General features: G+C 39.9%; 1 protein-coding gene across 1 annotated transcript in view; it reads right to left on the reverse strand.

The window, feature by feature from the left end:
• The window catches only part of PRKCA (protein kinase C alpha), a 143,538-nt gene that overhangs the window by 77,078 nt on the left and 49,393 nt on the right, over positions 1-17,067 (reverse strand). Inside the window, exon 3 of the mRNA XM_065693238.1 lies at positions 8,523-8,605. Coding sequence (XP_065549310.1) covers positions 8,523-8,605 — 83 coding nt within the window. The remainder of the gene's footprint in view (positions 1-8,522; positions 8,606-17,067) is intronic.

Below are 17,067 nucleotides of genomic sequence, written 5' to 3' on the forward strand. Positions count from 1 at the left end.
ACAGGACTGCTTTCATTTCTACTGTTGGGTTTTTCACTATCCTTCTATCTCTTTGCTTCTGCTGCTCCAAAAGCATGCTCCCTCTTCTTGCACCCTTTAGAACCCAGAACCATTCGGGAGCTATCAACAGAGAATGTTCAATTCTCTTATTCTAATTGCCACTATTAATCCAGAGTACTGACTTCATTAAGATTCAGAATCAAATAGATAGAACAAATAGAACACGATCAACATGACAAAATGAATAAACTTTGATAACAACTACATAAAGGCTCTGGTTATTAAAATTCTTATTTAATTAAATTAAATAAAAAGCTTTTTAATATTGTAAAAAAACGAATGTTACTCATGTGTGTTGAAGAACAGGATTTTAGGTTTCAGATTCAATACAACATGGCTCATTTACTTGTAACTAGGTCAATCTGTAGGTACTAATACAGACCTTGGGAAATAAAAGTGGATTTTGACTAAGGAAGGATTTCATAAAGCTATTTATAAGAAGAGATAGCCAGGTCTTCTTCCTGTTGCATGTAGGATTATAGGGCTCAAATTCTCTTTAACAAAATGCAAAGAATTTTCTCAGGAAGAAACCTGTAATTTGGGATAATCCCCATTTGCAGACCAAAGACCTATCATTTCCCACCTCCTGATAACATTCATTAAAGAGAATTAAGACCCTCAGATTCAAAAGATTCTTTTTAAAGAAGGCTTACATAAAAATCACTTCATAAATTATACTGCTTCTAGTAAGTTTAGATTTAATGCCTGTGATGTTAACAATTTGCTATTACTCTACTACTTGTCCAGTGCAATAGGGTCTAACCTAAATAGTTACTATAATAAGTAGGTTTCAAAAAACTCCAAGTTTGCGGCAATATGCATTTTATATGTATTTTATAACTATTTTTATAGAGGGTTTTATCTCCATTCTGGTCCATTCTTTGCTGGTCTGATGCTCCTGTTGCCATAGAAACAGACCTGAAGGGAGCTTTGTTACAGATCACAATGGTTTTCCCAACACAGAGACGTTTCTTTCATACCTTAGTTCAGCAGGTACCTTCTCGGGGGCACAGAAAGAAGAAAGGATAAATCAATCAGAGACTCTTCCCTCTATTAAGTCCTCATTAACGGAACTTATTGCATGCTTTCGCTTTCAGTTTATGAGCTCAGCCTATGATCACTGGTACTTTCAGGATTAAGTTTCATTAATTACATGGGCCACACTACGGCTTATTTATTTGCAAGGGAATAGTGGAAATCAAATTACAAAAGGAATCCCGACTGCCGTGATGTTACTGCCACAGAAGCATCACGATTTATTTGTTCGGGGCAGGTTAATGTGCAGTTGGTTTAAGAGCTGCGTGCATCCAGTTGCATCAGGTTGTTATCACCTAATAAGCGTGCCCTGAGATCACTGGATGTTTCATGCTAAATCCAATCTTTTTCCAAAAGCTGAAGAAATGTCTATGAACTATTTGGATCTCTTAAGAGCATCACCCCAACAACAGCAAAAATGAAGAGGCAACAAACGAGATAACAAAAGCATGCCCAAGAACGAAACCAAACTGCTCCTGTTTAATTAAAGCTACCCAGATGCTTTACCAGGACCAGATAAATGGAACACAAATGGAAAAGGATGACAGCTGCTCTCCTGCCAGACGCGATGTGTCTCAAAGCTCCCCTCCCTGCTCTTCCTCTGTCATCTCTCTTTCCCAGGGTCAAAACACCTTGATAAAAGAAACTTGTTCTCTCCTGCAAAGCACAAGTTGTTCTTTTCCTCCCAGCGCCATGGGTGGTTTCCTGGAGTTGGTTGTTTTATATTAAGAAACTGAGGCTGTAGCAGTTTAAGTCGGCCCCGATCAGCACCGTTCTGCCAGCACTCCAAGGAAATAGCTACCAATAATTTACAAAGATGGGTATGCTCTCTGGTGACACATTTGAGAATTATTTGTGGCATATGGGATCTACAGTGCTTTTCAAAAGCAGCCCACTCGTTTTATTCCAAATTGAGATTTCATCTAATTTTGGTGTAAGAACTGCCACCTCAAAAAACAGCCCGTGCTAAGAGCATTTGGCATTGAGCAAGGTTTTCTCAGGGGTCTGTGTGTGCTCCCTTGAGCTAGTAAGTCCAGTGTGCCATAATTAGGCTTTTTCTTAAAGAACCCCACATCCCCATTGTGGGGATGGTACCTGCTAGAAATGTCCACGGTACATTTGACACGCGACATCTCATGCAAGAAGAAAGTCTTAAGCACCTTTCCCCCTTAAACCCCAATATCATGTCATCATATTTATAAAGAGTAAATATAAGATGACAAGGAAATAATCAAATTCAACTCAAAAGGCAGAGCTAACAATAGGAAAATAAGGAATAACGTCAACTTCCATTTGGGGAATTACAGAAAGTTTTGATTGTGAAACCAGCACCCAGCACATTGCTTCATCAGTTGTAGTTAGGGCACTAAAATGCAAACCTATCAACAAGACTTCTTTCTACTATTGGGAATAACTTCACTGAGAGTTCTCCTTTTATAATATCACTGCCTAATTGTTCTCCAGTGCTAACGTATGAAAATCACTGGTATTTTTAGAGCCATCATTTATATATATTCCCTAACTCTCTCAGCAGTACTGCCTCTGTTTAGCTATTAACTCTTACTGTATGTGTTATACTGTATACTGCACAGGAAAAGCATAGAAAATGAAAACATAAATTCTGGGTTTTATGATGCAGTTATTCTGCATTGCTCTGGATTGGGAAAATACTTATATTCTTTATAAATAAAAAGCTTTGAAAAGCTATGGACTTTCAAGGCTCACAGACTAGAACAAACACCAGTTAAACTACATGCCCTGTGTGTCTCAGGTCCAAGCTCCATGACCTGAAAGACGGAAGGGCTGCAATGGAAGACCTCCGTAGATGTGCCATTGGAGTCACAAGCTGTGTGTAGGCAGCCACCCGTCACATATTTCCTACAAGTGGGGGGTGTATAAGAGAGGATTCACACAGCTCTTGGCAATGCTGCAGTAAAATTATTCCATGCATCTTCTGCAGATGGTCAAACTACGAGAGTCAATTCCGGGACTGCGCCGTAGGCAGAGGGAAGGAGCAGGAATTAGAAGTAGTGATAAAAGTTTGTGAACCTGTTCCTTTGCAATTTAATTCTGCTTCTCGAGGACCATTCACTCCAGCTCAAAGGCTGTTTTAGTTGCCACAAAAGCAGCCTGAGCTTTAATTTAGGAAATAGAAGGTACATCTCAGTAAATGATAAAACAAGTGCCAGTACATGAACAGCTTTCAAGCAGAAGCTGCTTCCAGCCACTTAAACGAAGGCATCCAGGTGAGCAGTGCAATGAACACCTCTGTACAGCCAGCTAAGAGCAATTAAAACCTGTCTCTGGAGGACACTGAACAGTTGATCAGTGCACAAGCTGTGCCTGGGTGCCAAGTGGTGGTGAAACTCCCACAGGCAGGTGAGCAGCAAAGCTCTGACACAGGCAGTGCCTGCCAACGGGTGATGAACATAAGGTGGAGAGGGCGACATATGGCTGGACTTTATTGTTTGAGATGGGTGGGGAAAACAGCACTCGGATTCTGAAGTATCCAGTAATGGGAGAGGAATGTCAAGGGCCATAAGATGCTGCTGCAGTTTAAAAGCAATTGATGGGGGAAACTGAGGCACGTCCTCCATACCAGACACATGAACCTCCTCGTCAGGTGCCAGCTGAGTATGAGCAGACTATCTATTCAATATACACAGAGCCCTTTGTGGCAGATTTCCTTCTGTAATTCTCTCTCTTCCATTAGAAAGAGTCTTACCTCAGGACTGATTCTGTTCAAATTTCTTTGTCAATATACTCAACTGCCCACATTTCCTACCGAGCCATCACAGCAGTGCACAGCACCATTTAAGAACTATTTAAATAAATTATACAAGTTGTAAAAGCTATTTTTTCCCCCTGCAGTTAATTTTTAGGGCTTTGAGGTCAAAACCATAAGCACAAAACCTTTATTTCTCCATAAACTACTTTGGACACTGTGCAGAGATTCAGAAATCTGGGTAATAAAAATATGCTTGCTGTTCTGAAATACATGTTTTAAAGTACTGCATCGACTGTGATCTTGTTCATTTTGGGAACCTAGGACTAGGTTTTTGGGAAGGGGGAGTCGTAATATTTGCCCAGGGGGGTTGTGGAGTCTCCTACACTGGAGATATTCAAGGCCCGCCTGGACAAGTTCCTGTGTGATGTACTGTAGGTTACCCTGCTCTTGCAGGGGGGTTGGACTAGATGATCTTTTTAGGTCCCTTCCAACCCTTGGGATTCTGTGATTCTGTGTAATATAGTAAGGAATAGCAAATTTTGATGGAAGTATGCTTGCATTGTGATGGTTTTATATTAAGAATATTATCTACTGTCCTCATCTAATAATGCCTATTGTAAACACAGCCAGTGTGATTAATGACTTAATTAGAAAACAGACACACACATTGAGTTGGTATCTCCATTTTTAAATTGAGCGGGCTCTATTTTCTTTGTTTAGGGCAGACAATGAAAAACTAATGCATTTATTGCACCAGAATCGCTTCAAGGAACCCATACAGCCTGTATGAATTCAAGCGAGCATTTATTGTTAATCTGGCAAGCAGTAAACTGTATCTTGCCAGATCTTCCTGCCTTTGTGTTTCTTTTGTGAGGAAGTGAGAAGGGTTTTATTTTAATTAAAAAGAAGATATTTCTAGGACAAGACTGCCTTTTATCCCAAATTCAGATTAGCAATAATATTCTCCCCCCTTGGTGGCTCACAGTTGAACCTGAGCTTAAGGTCCTTTCCAACCTAAATGATTCTATTGAGTCTGTAACATGTATACATAAGATACATCTGCATCTTATCAATTCATTCTCTTCTAGGTGATTAAATAATAAGAACTCACTGCAATTTTGAGTAGCAAAGCCGGATTTAACCTCCCTGGACTGTACAGTCACTTCCTCTCATTTAGGTTCTTTTCACTTTTTGAACCAATAGTGATTTTTTCTTTAATTCTATGTGATATGGAGCTGGGAACATTTAACGAATCACATGCAGTTTGAAATGCTTTCTGGTCACTATATTCCATTAACAAAGGGAGCAAAGATTTAACTCTCAATTTTAAAGTACCCTTTCTGAAGGAAACCTGATGAGTTACTCCTTACCATTAAACACATCTTAATAAAGCAGCAGTCAATTCCTGAGGTTGCTCTTAGATTTCTACAGTAATTTCCTCAAGTTTTTAAGCATTTTAATCAATGACTTAACATAGTTTTTTATGAACACCGAGCAATCTCCCAAAAGCAAGCAGCTAAATTAGAGATGATGCTTCGTGCAACTTAAGAGTATATTAGCAGCAGGAGCTGTTAAATTGTACTCAATAGCATCACCATAAAAGAGTTGGCCATGAAGAGAGGATGAAAAATCTCTACTCAAACTACAGAGAGACATCAGATAGCAGCAAAATAACACCCTGCCAAGTATAAAGGAAACATAAAGTTTTCTGGTTGTGTGAATCCTTATTTCATCTGAAACAGGATATTGTTCCCCAGACACCATCATTTCAGCGCTAGTCAAGGACGACCACTTTATTTGCAAGTATTATTTTCCTTTTGGCACAAACACAGACCTTTTAACCTCGTATTGCAGCTAATCTGAATAAAGCAAAACCAAGGTGATTTTAAGCTTTTGCCTCCTTTACACTCACCTTTATTAAGGCATTTCATTTTGAAGGAATAAAAAGAACAGATTCCCTTTTCTACAGCAACAGAATACTGCAGCAAATAAAACTCTTACACGAGGAGACAATATGTGTACACCACTATTTTTAGCATGGTACAGACCACAGGACTTCTATACAACTGAGTAGTCAGTTTATTAAATACTTGATATATAGGCAAGCCTAGAGAATAAGAAAAGGTCTGTGGTTAGCAGAGCCCAAAACCCGATTTGTTTCCTGCATTTATATATGCAGTGTATTTATATCTACTGTATATTCCTGTGTATTTATATATCTAGAAGTTAAAAAACAACTTTTGTTACAGATGTTGAAGATACTTAAGAGTCTACTGAAGCTGTGCGTGGAGCCCCCCTTTCTGCAGGAGACTGCTGCAGCCAGAAAACAAGAGGTTTGGAAGTCAGTGATACAAATCTCACTGTACACAATTTAAAGTAGCTCAGTTCTCTCTTTCTCTTGTCTCTTAAGGACATACTTTGACCTTGCCCTTCGGCCACAACCACAGGTTTAGCTTTCATGGAAACCAGAATGAAATGTCTAAACATTAAGGGTCTTTTCCCCTTCCCAACTGGCTAATAACCCCACCATAGAGACCTGCCGTGCCCTGGGGCAGGCAATGTCAGTGCCAGACTATCGCGCCTCAAGACACATCTATAAATAAGTCCTTGCCATCGTGTCCCAGATACCTCCAACCTCAGCAGGGAGGACTGGGAACACTCACCTGCAAGAGCTGCCTGCAGGAAACGTCTCCCTTGGCTGTGAAAGGCAGTTTGGCTTCCGAGTGGGAAACGCTTTGTCTATTGTTCTGCAGGCTAACCTTGACCATCACCCATTGCAGGGCATCTATCTGACTGCCAGACTTTAGATTCTCCTTAGTAAAATACAACAAATTTAAGTGATAACTATTCTAAAGGTGTATTTGTAAGGGTTGCCTCATTTATGCTAAATGTGCAGTGCATGCTAATTTAGAATTTTTATAACATGCAATAAATATTATAACATATAATTATAATTTATAATTATTACTCTGGGAATTTTCATTTTATTAATGACAGTATTACTCTAAAGCTTAACAGAAAGGTTGCATCAGGCAAAGGCACTGGAGAATGTGAGTATGCAAATTAATTGTGCACCTGCATGAAATAATTTAGAAAAGGACTTTTTTATATTTAAAAATCTGCTAAATATTATGATAACCTTTTCTAACACACTGCATTTCAGAACAAAGCTTCCAGTAACTCAGACAGGGATAAGTTACTGAATTGTAAAAGGGTAGACATTACAGTCAAATATTTCAGTGAATTAAAGTATAACATTCTGAAATCCTCTTCGTGTAATAAGACCCACTAATGCAGCAAATTTTAATAAACCGTATTTATTTTCTGTTTGCTTTTAATCCTCAAAGTGGTTTTGAGATATTGCTTCTGTGTAAATATAGAAAATGATTATTTGGTAACCCAAATACCAAAAGAAGGCATTAGACTGATTTATTTAATCACCAAGGCCCCCCAAAATAAATCATGGAATGCAGTCAGCAACATTAAGGACTATTAACAACCTGCCACACAACACATTCTATAGCCATGAATTGATTCTCGATAAAATTCAATGGTCGCACTCCTAAACGTTTGTTCTCATTTATGAACTTTAGGAAAAAGCCCTAAAGAAGTCACTTTTCAAAACAAAAGTAATCAAGAACACTTTCAAAAGTCAAACCATCCATAATAGGTGCAGAAGACCTACGCATGGCCAGGTTGGATGAAGCCTTGTGTTGGATGGTTTAGTGAGAGGTGTCCCTGTCCATGGCAGGGGGGTTGGAACCAGATGATCTTGAGGTCCTTTCCAATCCTAACCATTCTATGATTCTATGATTCAATCTATGTCACCACTACTAGTGTCAATCAGCAATAACAACCGTATTTAAATGTAGAAACAAGATAACTTTTTAACATCCCAAATTTTCCAAACCCCCTTTTGGCTTCTGCCCATGTATTGTTCATTGATCTTATGGCTGGCATATTAAAACAATTCATGAGGAGCTCATTAAAACCTAGCAAGAAAAGTCTTCTGGTGCATTTCGTCAAAGGAGATAATAGCCTACAATCTAGGGCATGAATATGTTGTAAGAAACAAAACGGAGCCATTCAGACAAAGAACTCTTGGAATGCATTGTTCCCATAAGCAGATGTTAAATTACTTCACTGTAAAGCAGAATCTCTAAACCCCAAATGAATGTTATTTTTATGTGAACAAACAAGATTAGTTTATTATTTCAGCAGGGTGACACACAATTCTAGTACATGTGGCTCACCATGTAAGCAGATGTGCTCAAAGTAAAAACTGGTTGTTGACCAAAAATGCTATGGGTATGCAGAAGTATTGACACAGCAAGATAGAATGAGTGTATCCTGACCGGAATACGAGCTCGAGCACCACTGTAATTGCTTCAAAACCTATCTCAGGTAAGTCACTTGGATCACAATTAAACTGTCATCTCATTGAAGCTAGAGATCATTGTGAGCAAATGATAAGGACCAGAGTCAACTCTGAAGATGTACCTTGAGATAACACAGATACAAAGAGTATCAACAAGCTCTTTTTGATAGATATTTGTAGTCCAAATGTTTTTTCAAAGTTCTGAAGTGAATATTTATCATAAAGAGCCTATTGATAGTGCTTACAATTAATTCTCACAGTTAGGCGCAAACAACATAAAACTATGTATAAAAGCAACATATTAAATGTTAATGTACTTACATCAGTGTCAGGTCCCTTGTCAGCCCCAGGACAAGAGAAGGTAACAAACTCATGGCATCTCTTATGAACCACAAAGCAGCAAACTAGTAAGAAAAGAGAAACCAAGAATTAGAATGGCAGATGTTAATTTTTTTCCCATTGTAACAAATATAACAACAGTGGAAATAAAACTTGTAGTCAAATAGCGCACCTGTAAGTCAGTGAAAGAAAGCAGAGCCTAATATTAAATGAAGACACACAAGAAAGGCAGACATCAAGTAAACAATATAATTAAAGATGGACATTAGAAAAATCAGAAGACTACACAACACTGAGTATTTAAGAGAGCCCATAGTGTTAAAATACAGTGTGGGATGAGCAACTCCATAAAGCCACGTTTCCTGAGTCTAAACCCGTATCTGCAACAAGAACTGCCGAAATGCATGCAGGTAAGAGCAGGAGGCATAAATAAGGAATGAAACCCGTGCTTGGGTATGGGATGCATTCACCTGTATGCCTTGGTGAACAGGTCTACATCCAATGTCTTTACTACTTAATTATTCTGTGAGAAAGCAAAGTCTGGAGACTTTTGTAGAGAACAAAGTGTTCTCGTACCACAGAATAGCAGGAGATAATGGCACTCCCATTTAACATTTATGATCTGAAAGGAGTTTTTCTTTCTCAGATAAGGAAAGCTTCTTTTAATTTCATTATCTCATGTGAGCAAGGCTATAGGTTGTCACACAGTACAGGTCATGCGCGTCCGCCCAAACCACATAAGAACAATTTGATTGTTCTTGAGTGTGCTTACTTTGAGAAGCAGGGATTTTCGCTTTTCACCCTCACTACAGGTGATTTTTAATATTAAGCTTAGTTCAGATACTCCAGAATTGCTCCACATTTTAACAAAACGGAAGAATTTACATCTGAGACTGTGCGAATACCTTGAAACAAACACACACCAGCAAGCAATGAGTCAGGAGATGATAATGAAATGATTCGAAAGTAATTCACTACTTCTTTACATATAATACATTCCCTAAAGACTTCAAATTTTGCATTTCCAATACATAATAATATGCTATTTCAAAGGATGCTTCTAAAGGATAAAATAGATTTCATTCGAATGGCACTTGCAAACACTGAACTTCCTCAACTTCAGTGGAAACCAAATAAAATAATCTCTGTTTTTCCAAACAGCTCATTTCCTGAGGCATCTTTAACAGTTCTTTTCCCCCATTTACTATGTATACAAATTTCTTTCACCTAATCAAGAGAGCTGAGAAAGATGTTATCAAGTGCAGCTTCATGTCATTGCAGCACACAACGATGACTCCTCCGTAATGCCAGACTGGCCTCATTTACATCCTTAAGTCAGCCGTCTGGCTTTAAAGAAGTCTAATCACCCTCATATCTTTCTCCAGCTATTTTTCATCCTCATCCCAAGCAGCAATTGTTTCCAACAGTTCTATTTCTGACATGGCATATGTCAATTCTTTGGGCAAATGGAATAAAATGGGCTTTGCTCTACTGATTCCAGATAAGCTCTGTCGCCTTCACATGAGCCAGAGCTCTGGCTCAATGTATGCTGCCCACTTGGTTGTCTAGTTTGTTCATCAATCTCAACCCCAATGAATCCTACAATTATCATTTCCATGGTTTGTTTCTCCCAACTGGAAGATCACTAAGTGGCAATTACTATTAATACTACTTGCAGCTGAAAAACCTTTCACTTCCAAATCGTATTTTCAGTTCCAAACCTTCCACTCTTGAAGACAAAAGCCCAAATAAATCACATGCAAAAAAAAATAACATCCTCATTACATCCTTCAGGAAACAGAAAAGTTAACTCATTACTTTTGTAGGCAGTGATCATACAGTGGCAAATGACAACATATGCAAAAGACCTTAAGAAACACTTCTGGGTTGTAGAACTGAGCTGCTTTACCAATGCCTGCTTTTCAAATCAGGATCTTAGACTGGCTACTCCACTCTGCCTTTATTCAGCAACAGTCTGTGTTACAAGAACTCTGCATTTTTGGGCATCTATTTTGGGCAGTATTTATGAAATAGCATAGTCACATCCCACCTCTGAGCTGGCAGCCTCACACAGCGTGTTAAAAAATGCATTCAGCTAGAGAAAATGTCACCCTTGTTTTTAATATGATATATTCTAAGTGTCAGGATAGATACGTAGGAAAAGCAGTGCCACTCTTTGCTACAGCCTCAGACCATGGTTATGAACTTCAGCTCCATGAAAACAATGCTAACCACACCACAATGGAAACTCCAGTTCAGCTGCCAAAACGCATAGACCAGACAGCATTTGCCCTTTGGGACTTGTAGCTACACCTCAAAAAAGTCATTAAGGTTTCAGTTATCAGTACTGACTACTGAACTTTTAAAAGCCTTTCTGTTCAGCCAACAGACTGACTGTTGCGTGCACATCAACATGGGCAGTCTCAATTCTTTTGCCTTTATTTCCTATTTCTATTTGTAATGGGTTAACTCTCTCCAAAGAACTTGTTTCCTTAGGGAGCAGTTCAAAAGCATCGGTCCTCTCTCGCCCTTTGAGAATACCCAAATAGATTGTCACAAAAATAAACAATGGAGTGAGCACCTCTCCTGGAACCATAAATCTGAAGGGAAAAGAGTAAGGGTGAACTAAAATCTCTCGTTAGCACTCATCATTTCCATACATAAAATTTAACACCCAAATTCTCATTTTGAAATTCAGCCATTAGAGTGTAGTTCAGCATTAGTTTTATAGTTTTCTCACTTTCACAAGGCAATGCCGAGCTAGAGAACTCACGTAAAACATTCTTAACCCATAGAAGTGCAAATAAAATGTTATCTGCTTAAAATAACACGCCATTTTTTTCAGGAATAGAGATGAAAAATAAGCCCTCACTTGTTACTTGTTTTGAAAAGATGTTAATAGCTTCACATCACTTACTGCAGCTGTTAAGAAGTCACATTATGTTCACCACCTTCTTGTAATGAAAGTTATTACTCTGCTTTGCAGAGACTGCCAGGGAATTCGTTGCTTTACATTATAACAAGAGTAGAAGTGAGCTGGCACACATTATGCATAGTAGCTCGAGAGCAAGTGGTATCTTTAGGCTGACAGTTAAGATGGAAAAGAAAATTATTGAGGTATTTTCATGTTTTGACAGCATGATTTTGATCTGTGGTATACAGAATATGGTTGCAGACATCCATCCTTTCCAGCTCTGGGCTTGCTACAGACAAATAATCTCTCAGCAGCCCAGGGAGGGGGCACAGGGAGGAAGGGAGAGAACAAAACAGGCCTTGTGTTGCAGAACCAGAGTAGCTGCTAGTTCTCCACCAGCACGCTGATCCCTTGCCCTCCATCCTCCCAGCAATGCTGCAGAGAGCAGAGAATGCTAAAGGGGCAACACGAAAACAAGGAAGAATGTGCTACAGAGCACTCGGTGCATTCTCAAAGCAAACAAACAGGAGATGCACTACGTGATAGCTGGGATTTATGATATGTAATAGGAGGGCAATTCATTTTATCCAACACTTCTCTGTGCATGCAAAATACTGAGAAAAACATGTTAATAATGTATATATATACTGTCGCCAGTCAGAGTTACAAGGCACTGCTGTAAATTTCCAACTGTTTTCTCAATTGTGATGTGCGAAGGTTAGCATGATATATATTGCTGGGTGAGAGTTATCTGCTGAAAAACACTGTTAGTTGTAGCTTTCAGATATGACATGAGACTGATGAGAGAAACAAAGTATTACAATAATAAATAACAGAAGCAATCTTCTCTATTAGATGATCTATAAAGGAGAAAAGCCATAGTGGAGCCCCAGTCACCCACCCACACATCCTTTAGGCATATGTCCGAAGAGCTCCACTACCACAAACATTCCAAAGTGCAGTGGCAAAAACATGAAGTCAAAAGTCACAGACTTCGTAATTTGGAGTTATCAGAAAAGTCCAACAGATACTTAAAAAAAATATATCATTTTTATCCTCCTGCTGCTGGGAGGGAAACAGCAGGTCGGATGAGCTCTTCCAAACAGACATGAATATTGCTACCACACTATCTACTTATTCAAGTGAAACGAATTAAGCTGCAAATCTAAAGGGCAAAGGGGATTCATTTCTAAGAGTCAAACTGAACTGCCAGTTATTTGCTATAGAGAAATAAGTGAGGTTTTTCCAAGTCATCTTTGACTTGTTTTTGAATAGTCGAGAGTACTCTCCCAATTTAATGATGAATTTATGAAACTTTATCGCAAAAATAATGTATTAGCTTCCTATTTAAACAAACTTTAAAGCTGTGGCTCCGGTATTATGACATTATTTGTTCCCAACAACAGCAGCTATACATATTCTTGCCTACATCATTTGTTTCTAGTAGTGTTTCTCCCCAAGGAAGCAGTAGAAGCGGCCTGGTTGGCCACAACAGTCCTGGGCTGCATCAAAAGGAGCGTGACCAACAGGTCGAAGGAGGTGATCCTGCCCCTCTACTCTGCTCTTGTGAGACCTTACTTAGAGCACTGTGTGCAGTTCTGGTGTCCTCAACATAAAAAGGACATGGAACTGCTGGAACAAGTCCAGAGGAGGCCACGAGGATGATCAGGGGCTGGAGCACCTCCCGTATGAAGACAGGCTGAAAAAGTTGGGGCTGTTCAGCCTGGAGAAGAGAAGGCTGCGTGGGGACCTCATAGCAGCCTTCCAGTACCTGAAGGGGGCCTATAGGGATGCTGGGGAGGAACTCTTCGTCAGGGACTGTAGTGACAGGACAAGGGGTAACGGGTTAGAACTTAAACAGGGGAAGTTTAGATTGGATCTAAGGAGGAAATTCTTTCCTGTTAGGGTGGTGAGGCACTGGAATGGGTTGCCCAGGGAGGTTGTGAGTGCTCCATCCCTGGCGGTGTTCAAGGCCAGGTTGGACGAAGCCTTGGGTGGGATGGTTTAGTGTGAGGTGTCCCTGCCCATGGCAGGGGGGTTGGAACTGGATGATCTTGAGGTCCTTTCCAACCCTAACTGTTCTATGATTCTATTCTATGATTCTAAATAACTCTTGTGTCCACTCAATATTTGTTGTTGGGTTTTGAATAAGAACTGATTGCGAACTGGACTAAGGAGTTGCAACGTACGTATAACAGGCATGAAAATCACTCTCTGCCACTACCCTCAGAGCACACTGGAGAACTTCAAGGGCCTCTACAGTAGCTTGGAGCACTGCGTAATTTTGTTGCTGTTTCGCATACTTTGCATTTCCAGTGAGGCCACAGAATTTCCCCAAGGGGCCCATATTACTGCCTGCCTTGTGTCTTCTGCACGACATCAAGCAATGAATGAATTTGGCACATGGCACGCATTAGTTCATTCTGCGATTAAATACAGCAATTACATTAAACGGAAATAGGGTACCACTTCAAAATAGACAAATCACTTAAATACCAACTACATTTGTTATTTAAATAAGCATTCCTGTTTAAATAAATTTACTAGGAATAGATTAAACTCAGGAACAGGAAATATTTCCAGAGCAAGAAGAGTAGCAATTAAGAAACAGGGTTTAGTAAAACTTGTCTTTCTCCTTTTCTGAATATGATTATAACCTGCAAGGAAATAATAATGGAAATCCCTTTCAAGGCTGTAGATGCTAAACCAAACACAAGTCAGAAGGAGCACTACCTTTGACTGCTGTGAGCAAACTGAATCCACAGGGAATTCTGTTAGAATTCCATTTCTCTAACTTTTTCAACATATATAATTTATAACACATCAGCTAGCTTTTTTGCCAGTGTTTCACCCCATCTAGAAGAGAGTGCTATCTCAAGAGAGTGCCCAGGCTAACACTCACAACTGCTATATGCTATCTTTTCACTTGGCATTTACAAATCTTCTCACTAAAACAGCCTGCAGCACAGTGAGATACAGCCTGTTCCTGGATAACATAGTTAACAAGAAACTGTCTCTCCCCATCACCTTAACCTGTTACTAAACTGCTTAAAGCTCTTTTGTAACAGCATGAGGCCACACAGCACCTTCATGGCACTAATCTGCATAGTCCTACCCACTGCTTGCTCCATGGGTTATCTTTATTTCCATTGCTGTTTCTGCAAAACTCAAACTACCTGCTCAAAGCAGCATCAAACACCTACCCTGAAGTCAACGTACAGAGACTACACGAAATCAATACTGATAAATTAGGGCTGATTCCTACTTCTAAGCATCGAGTCTAGCACTCAATAATTGGTTTGTGTATCCTCATCCACCTGACCTTGCTGCACAGGCTGTCAATTCTGACAAGTTCAATCAGGATAAATAGGTTGTGGGGAGGACACAAGGAAGATCTCTACTATGTATTTTTAAAAGAGAAAGTAACGGTTAACTGCAACATCATCTTATTTGTGTGAAAGGATTACACAGATCGTCCGGACAGTCTTAACTACTCAGGTCATTAACTCCTTTACATTAAGCATAAAGCAGATGGATGTTGCCGGTAAGCTGGCTTTGCCAGAACTACAACAGTGTGCAAATACAGCATGAATGCCTGGCAGAGAACGCACAGATATCTGCATCTACCCAAACAACTCTGGCTAACCTGGTAGTTCTGTGGGATAAAATTATAACTACATACCTGCAGCAACATGTCACACAATGTCAAACAGGCTGCATTTAGTAAAGTAACCAACACATTCAGGTTTGTCTGAACACTATATTCAGATACATACCCCATTTGCCATTTCTGTCTTCCACTGCAGGGAAAAGAAGGTTCATAGTACTGGTTTTTCTCCTAGAACTGTAGTGTGATGCTTGCAAAACTGAGGAAGAGCTTCAAAGTATTGAAGTATTTAATGAAATATGAAACATTCAACACTATCTACTCGTTAATTACACACTTTTGAAAAGACGGAGATCACCATTTCTATGTAAAGTCCTTGCTAAAGTTCCACAAGCTATTAATCTCTCTGCTTTGAGGTGTCCCATTTTATAAATGAATAATAACCCAGAAGTCATCTGTCAAAACCAGCGCTGGAACAGCTATTTCAAGAACTTGTAACAGCAAAGGAGATGACCCACAATCAGCCTCTTTACATCGCTTCTGGAGTTTGAATTCTCTTCGGTTTAAAAATCTGCTGATCTGAACATGTTGTATGCCAGCAACAAAGACACTGGGTGTCTGATGTAACCTGCTTTGGAGCTGTGTACAAGCATATCAGCAAGAAACAGCACAGCTCTTTCAATTAAAGACCTGACACAATATGAAAGCCCACAAACGGTTCTTGTGAACACTGAACATTAGTTCTTGATTTTCCAACTAACTCCGCAGCGACCCTAATCGCAGAACTGGGATGTCTTAAACGAAGCTGCTGCCTCCAGTTTGATGTATTACCTACTGCAAAAATAAAGGGCCAAGAGAGGCAGCACTGCGGAGCAGCACAGGCTGCACACATTCAAGACGAGGAAACAACGGGATACAAGATGAAACCGATCTCGGGAATTGTCCTGGGTTTACCAGGAGCCGTAGGATTTTGTTTTCTAATACAGCTGGAATCCTGGATGCCAGCAGAAAACAGAGCTTTTGGAAAATCATGGTGACTGCTTCTACTGATGCTACAAGACATGAGCATCACATCTAGCATGAAAAAAGAATGAGGTCCTCAACGAGTAAACCTCCTCCCGCACTAAGAGCAATCACAATGGCTTTGCTTTCACAAGCCCAGCCGCCATCCCAAGCCACATTCTTCCCGTTCTGCCTCTTAACCACCAAGCCCAGGGCTGGCTTGAGGGAGCGCCAGCTCTGGAAGCTGCTGTGGGCAGGGCTGCTCCTCGCTGCCAACCAAGCTGAAAACTTGATTGTTCAGTCACGAGGTGCCTAATGCACCAAAGACAAACGTCTGGGAGATTTATGTGATTCCTTAATCTTTCATCTCGCATTAAATCACCCCCACGGCCGATTTAACACAGTCTGCGCCATGCTCCACAGTAAGCATGGAAAACTGATGGAATACAGAAGGCATGCTCGCGCAGCTGCAAGGTTTTATCGTTTTAGAAATAGTTCAGAATATTCTGGTACTAAAGTTATAGCTTGTTTTGCTCCGCACTTTACTTCATAATTTAATGATACCAAGCTAGTGGTGGCTGTGGACCAAAACATTTCCTTCCTTCAGTGTGATTCGTATGGACACAATAAACACAACAAGGGAAATGCCAGATCTGAATGCCAAGAGCTGCACATTAGGTATTTTAGTATATTTTGGATTTAAGTCTAGGCTTTCAGTTGTGTTTGAGAAACCTTACACATACTAATGAAACTAATGAGCCTTATTTGCCAGTAAACTCAATCCACGCACTAATTCCACTGTTGCCAAAAGACAGTATTTATTTTCTTCATGATGGGAAGAAGTGAGGCCAGGATGACACTGAACAAGCTGTTTGAAATATGAACAGAGCCATATCCCAAGTACTAAACTACAGGAAATAAACCTCCAATGATACCTGTTCGGGTACAGCCCTGGTAAGAGAATTGTTTCACAGCTGCCAGTACAACAGGGACAATCACATAAT

Source organism: Lathamus discolor, chromosome 13, assembly GCF_037157495.1.
Source record: "Lathamus discolor isolate bLatDis1 chromosome 13, bLatDis1.hap1, whole genome shotgun sequence".
Classification (NCBI taxonomy): Eukaryota; Metazoa; Chordata; class Aves; order Psittaciformes; family Psittacidae; genus Lathamus; species Lathamus discolor.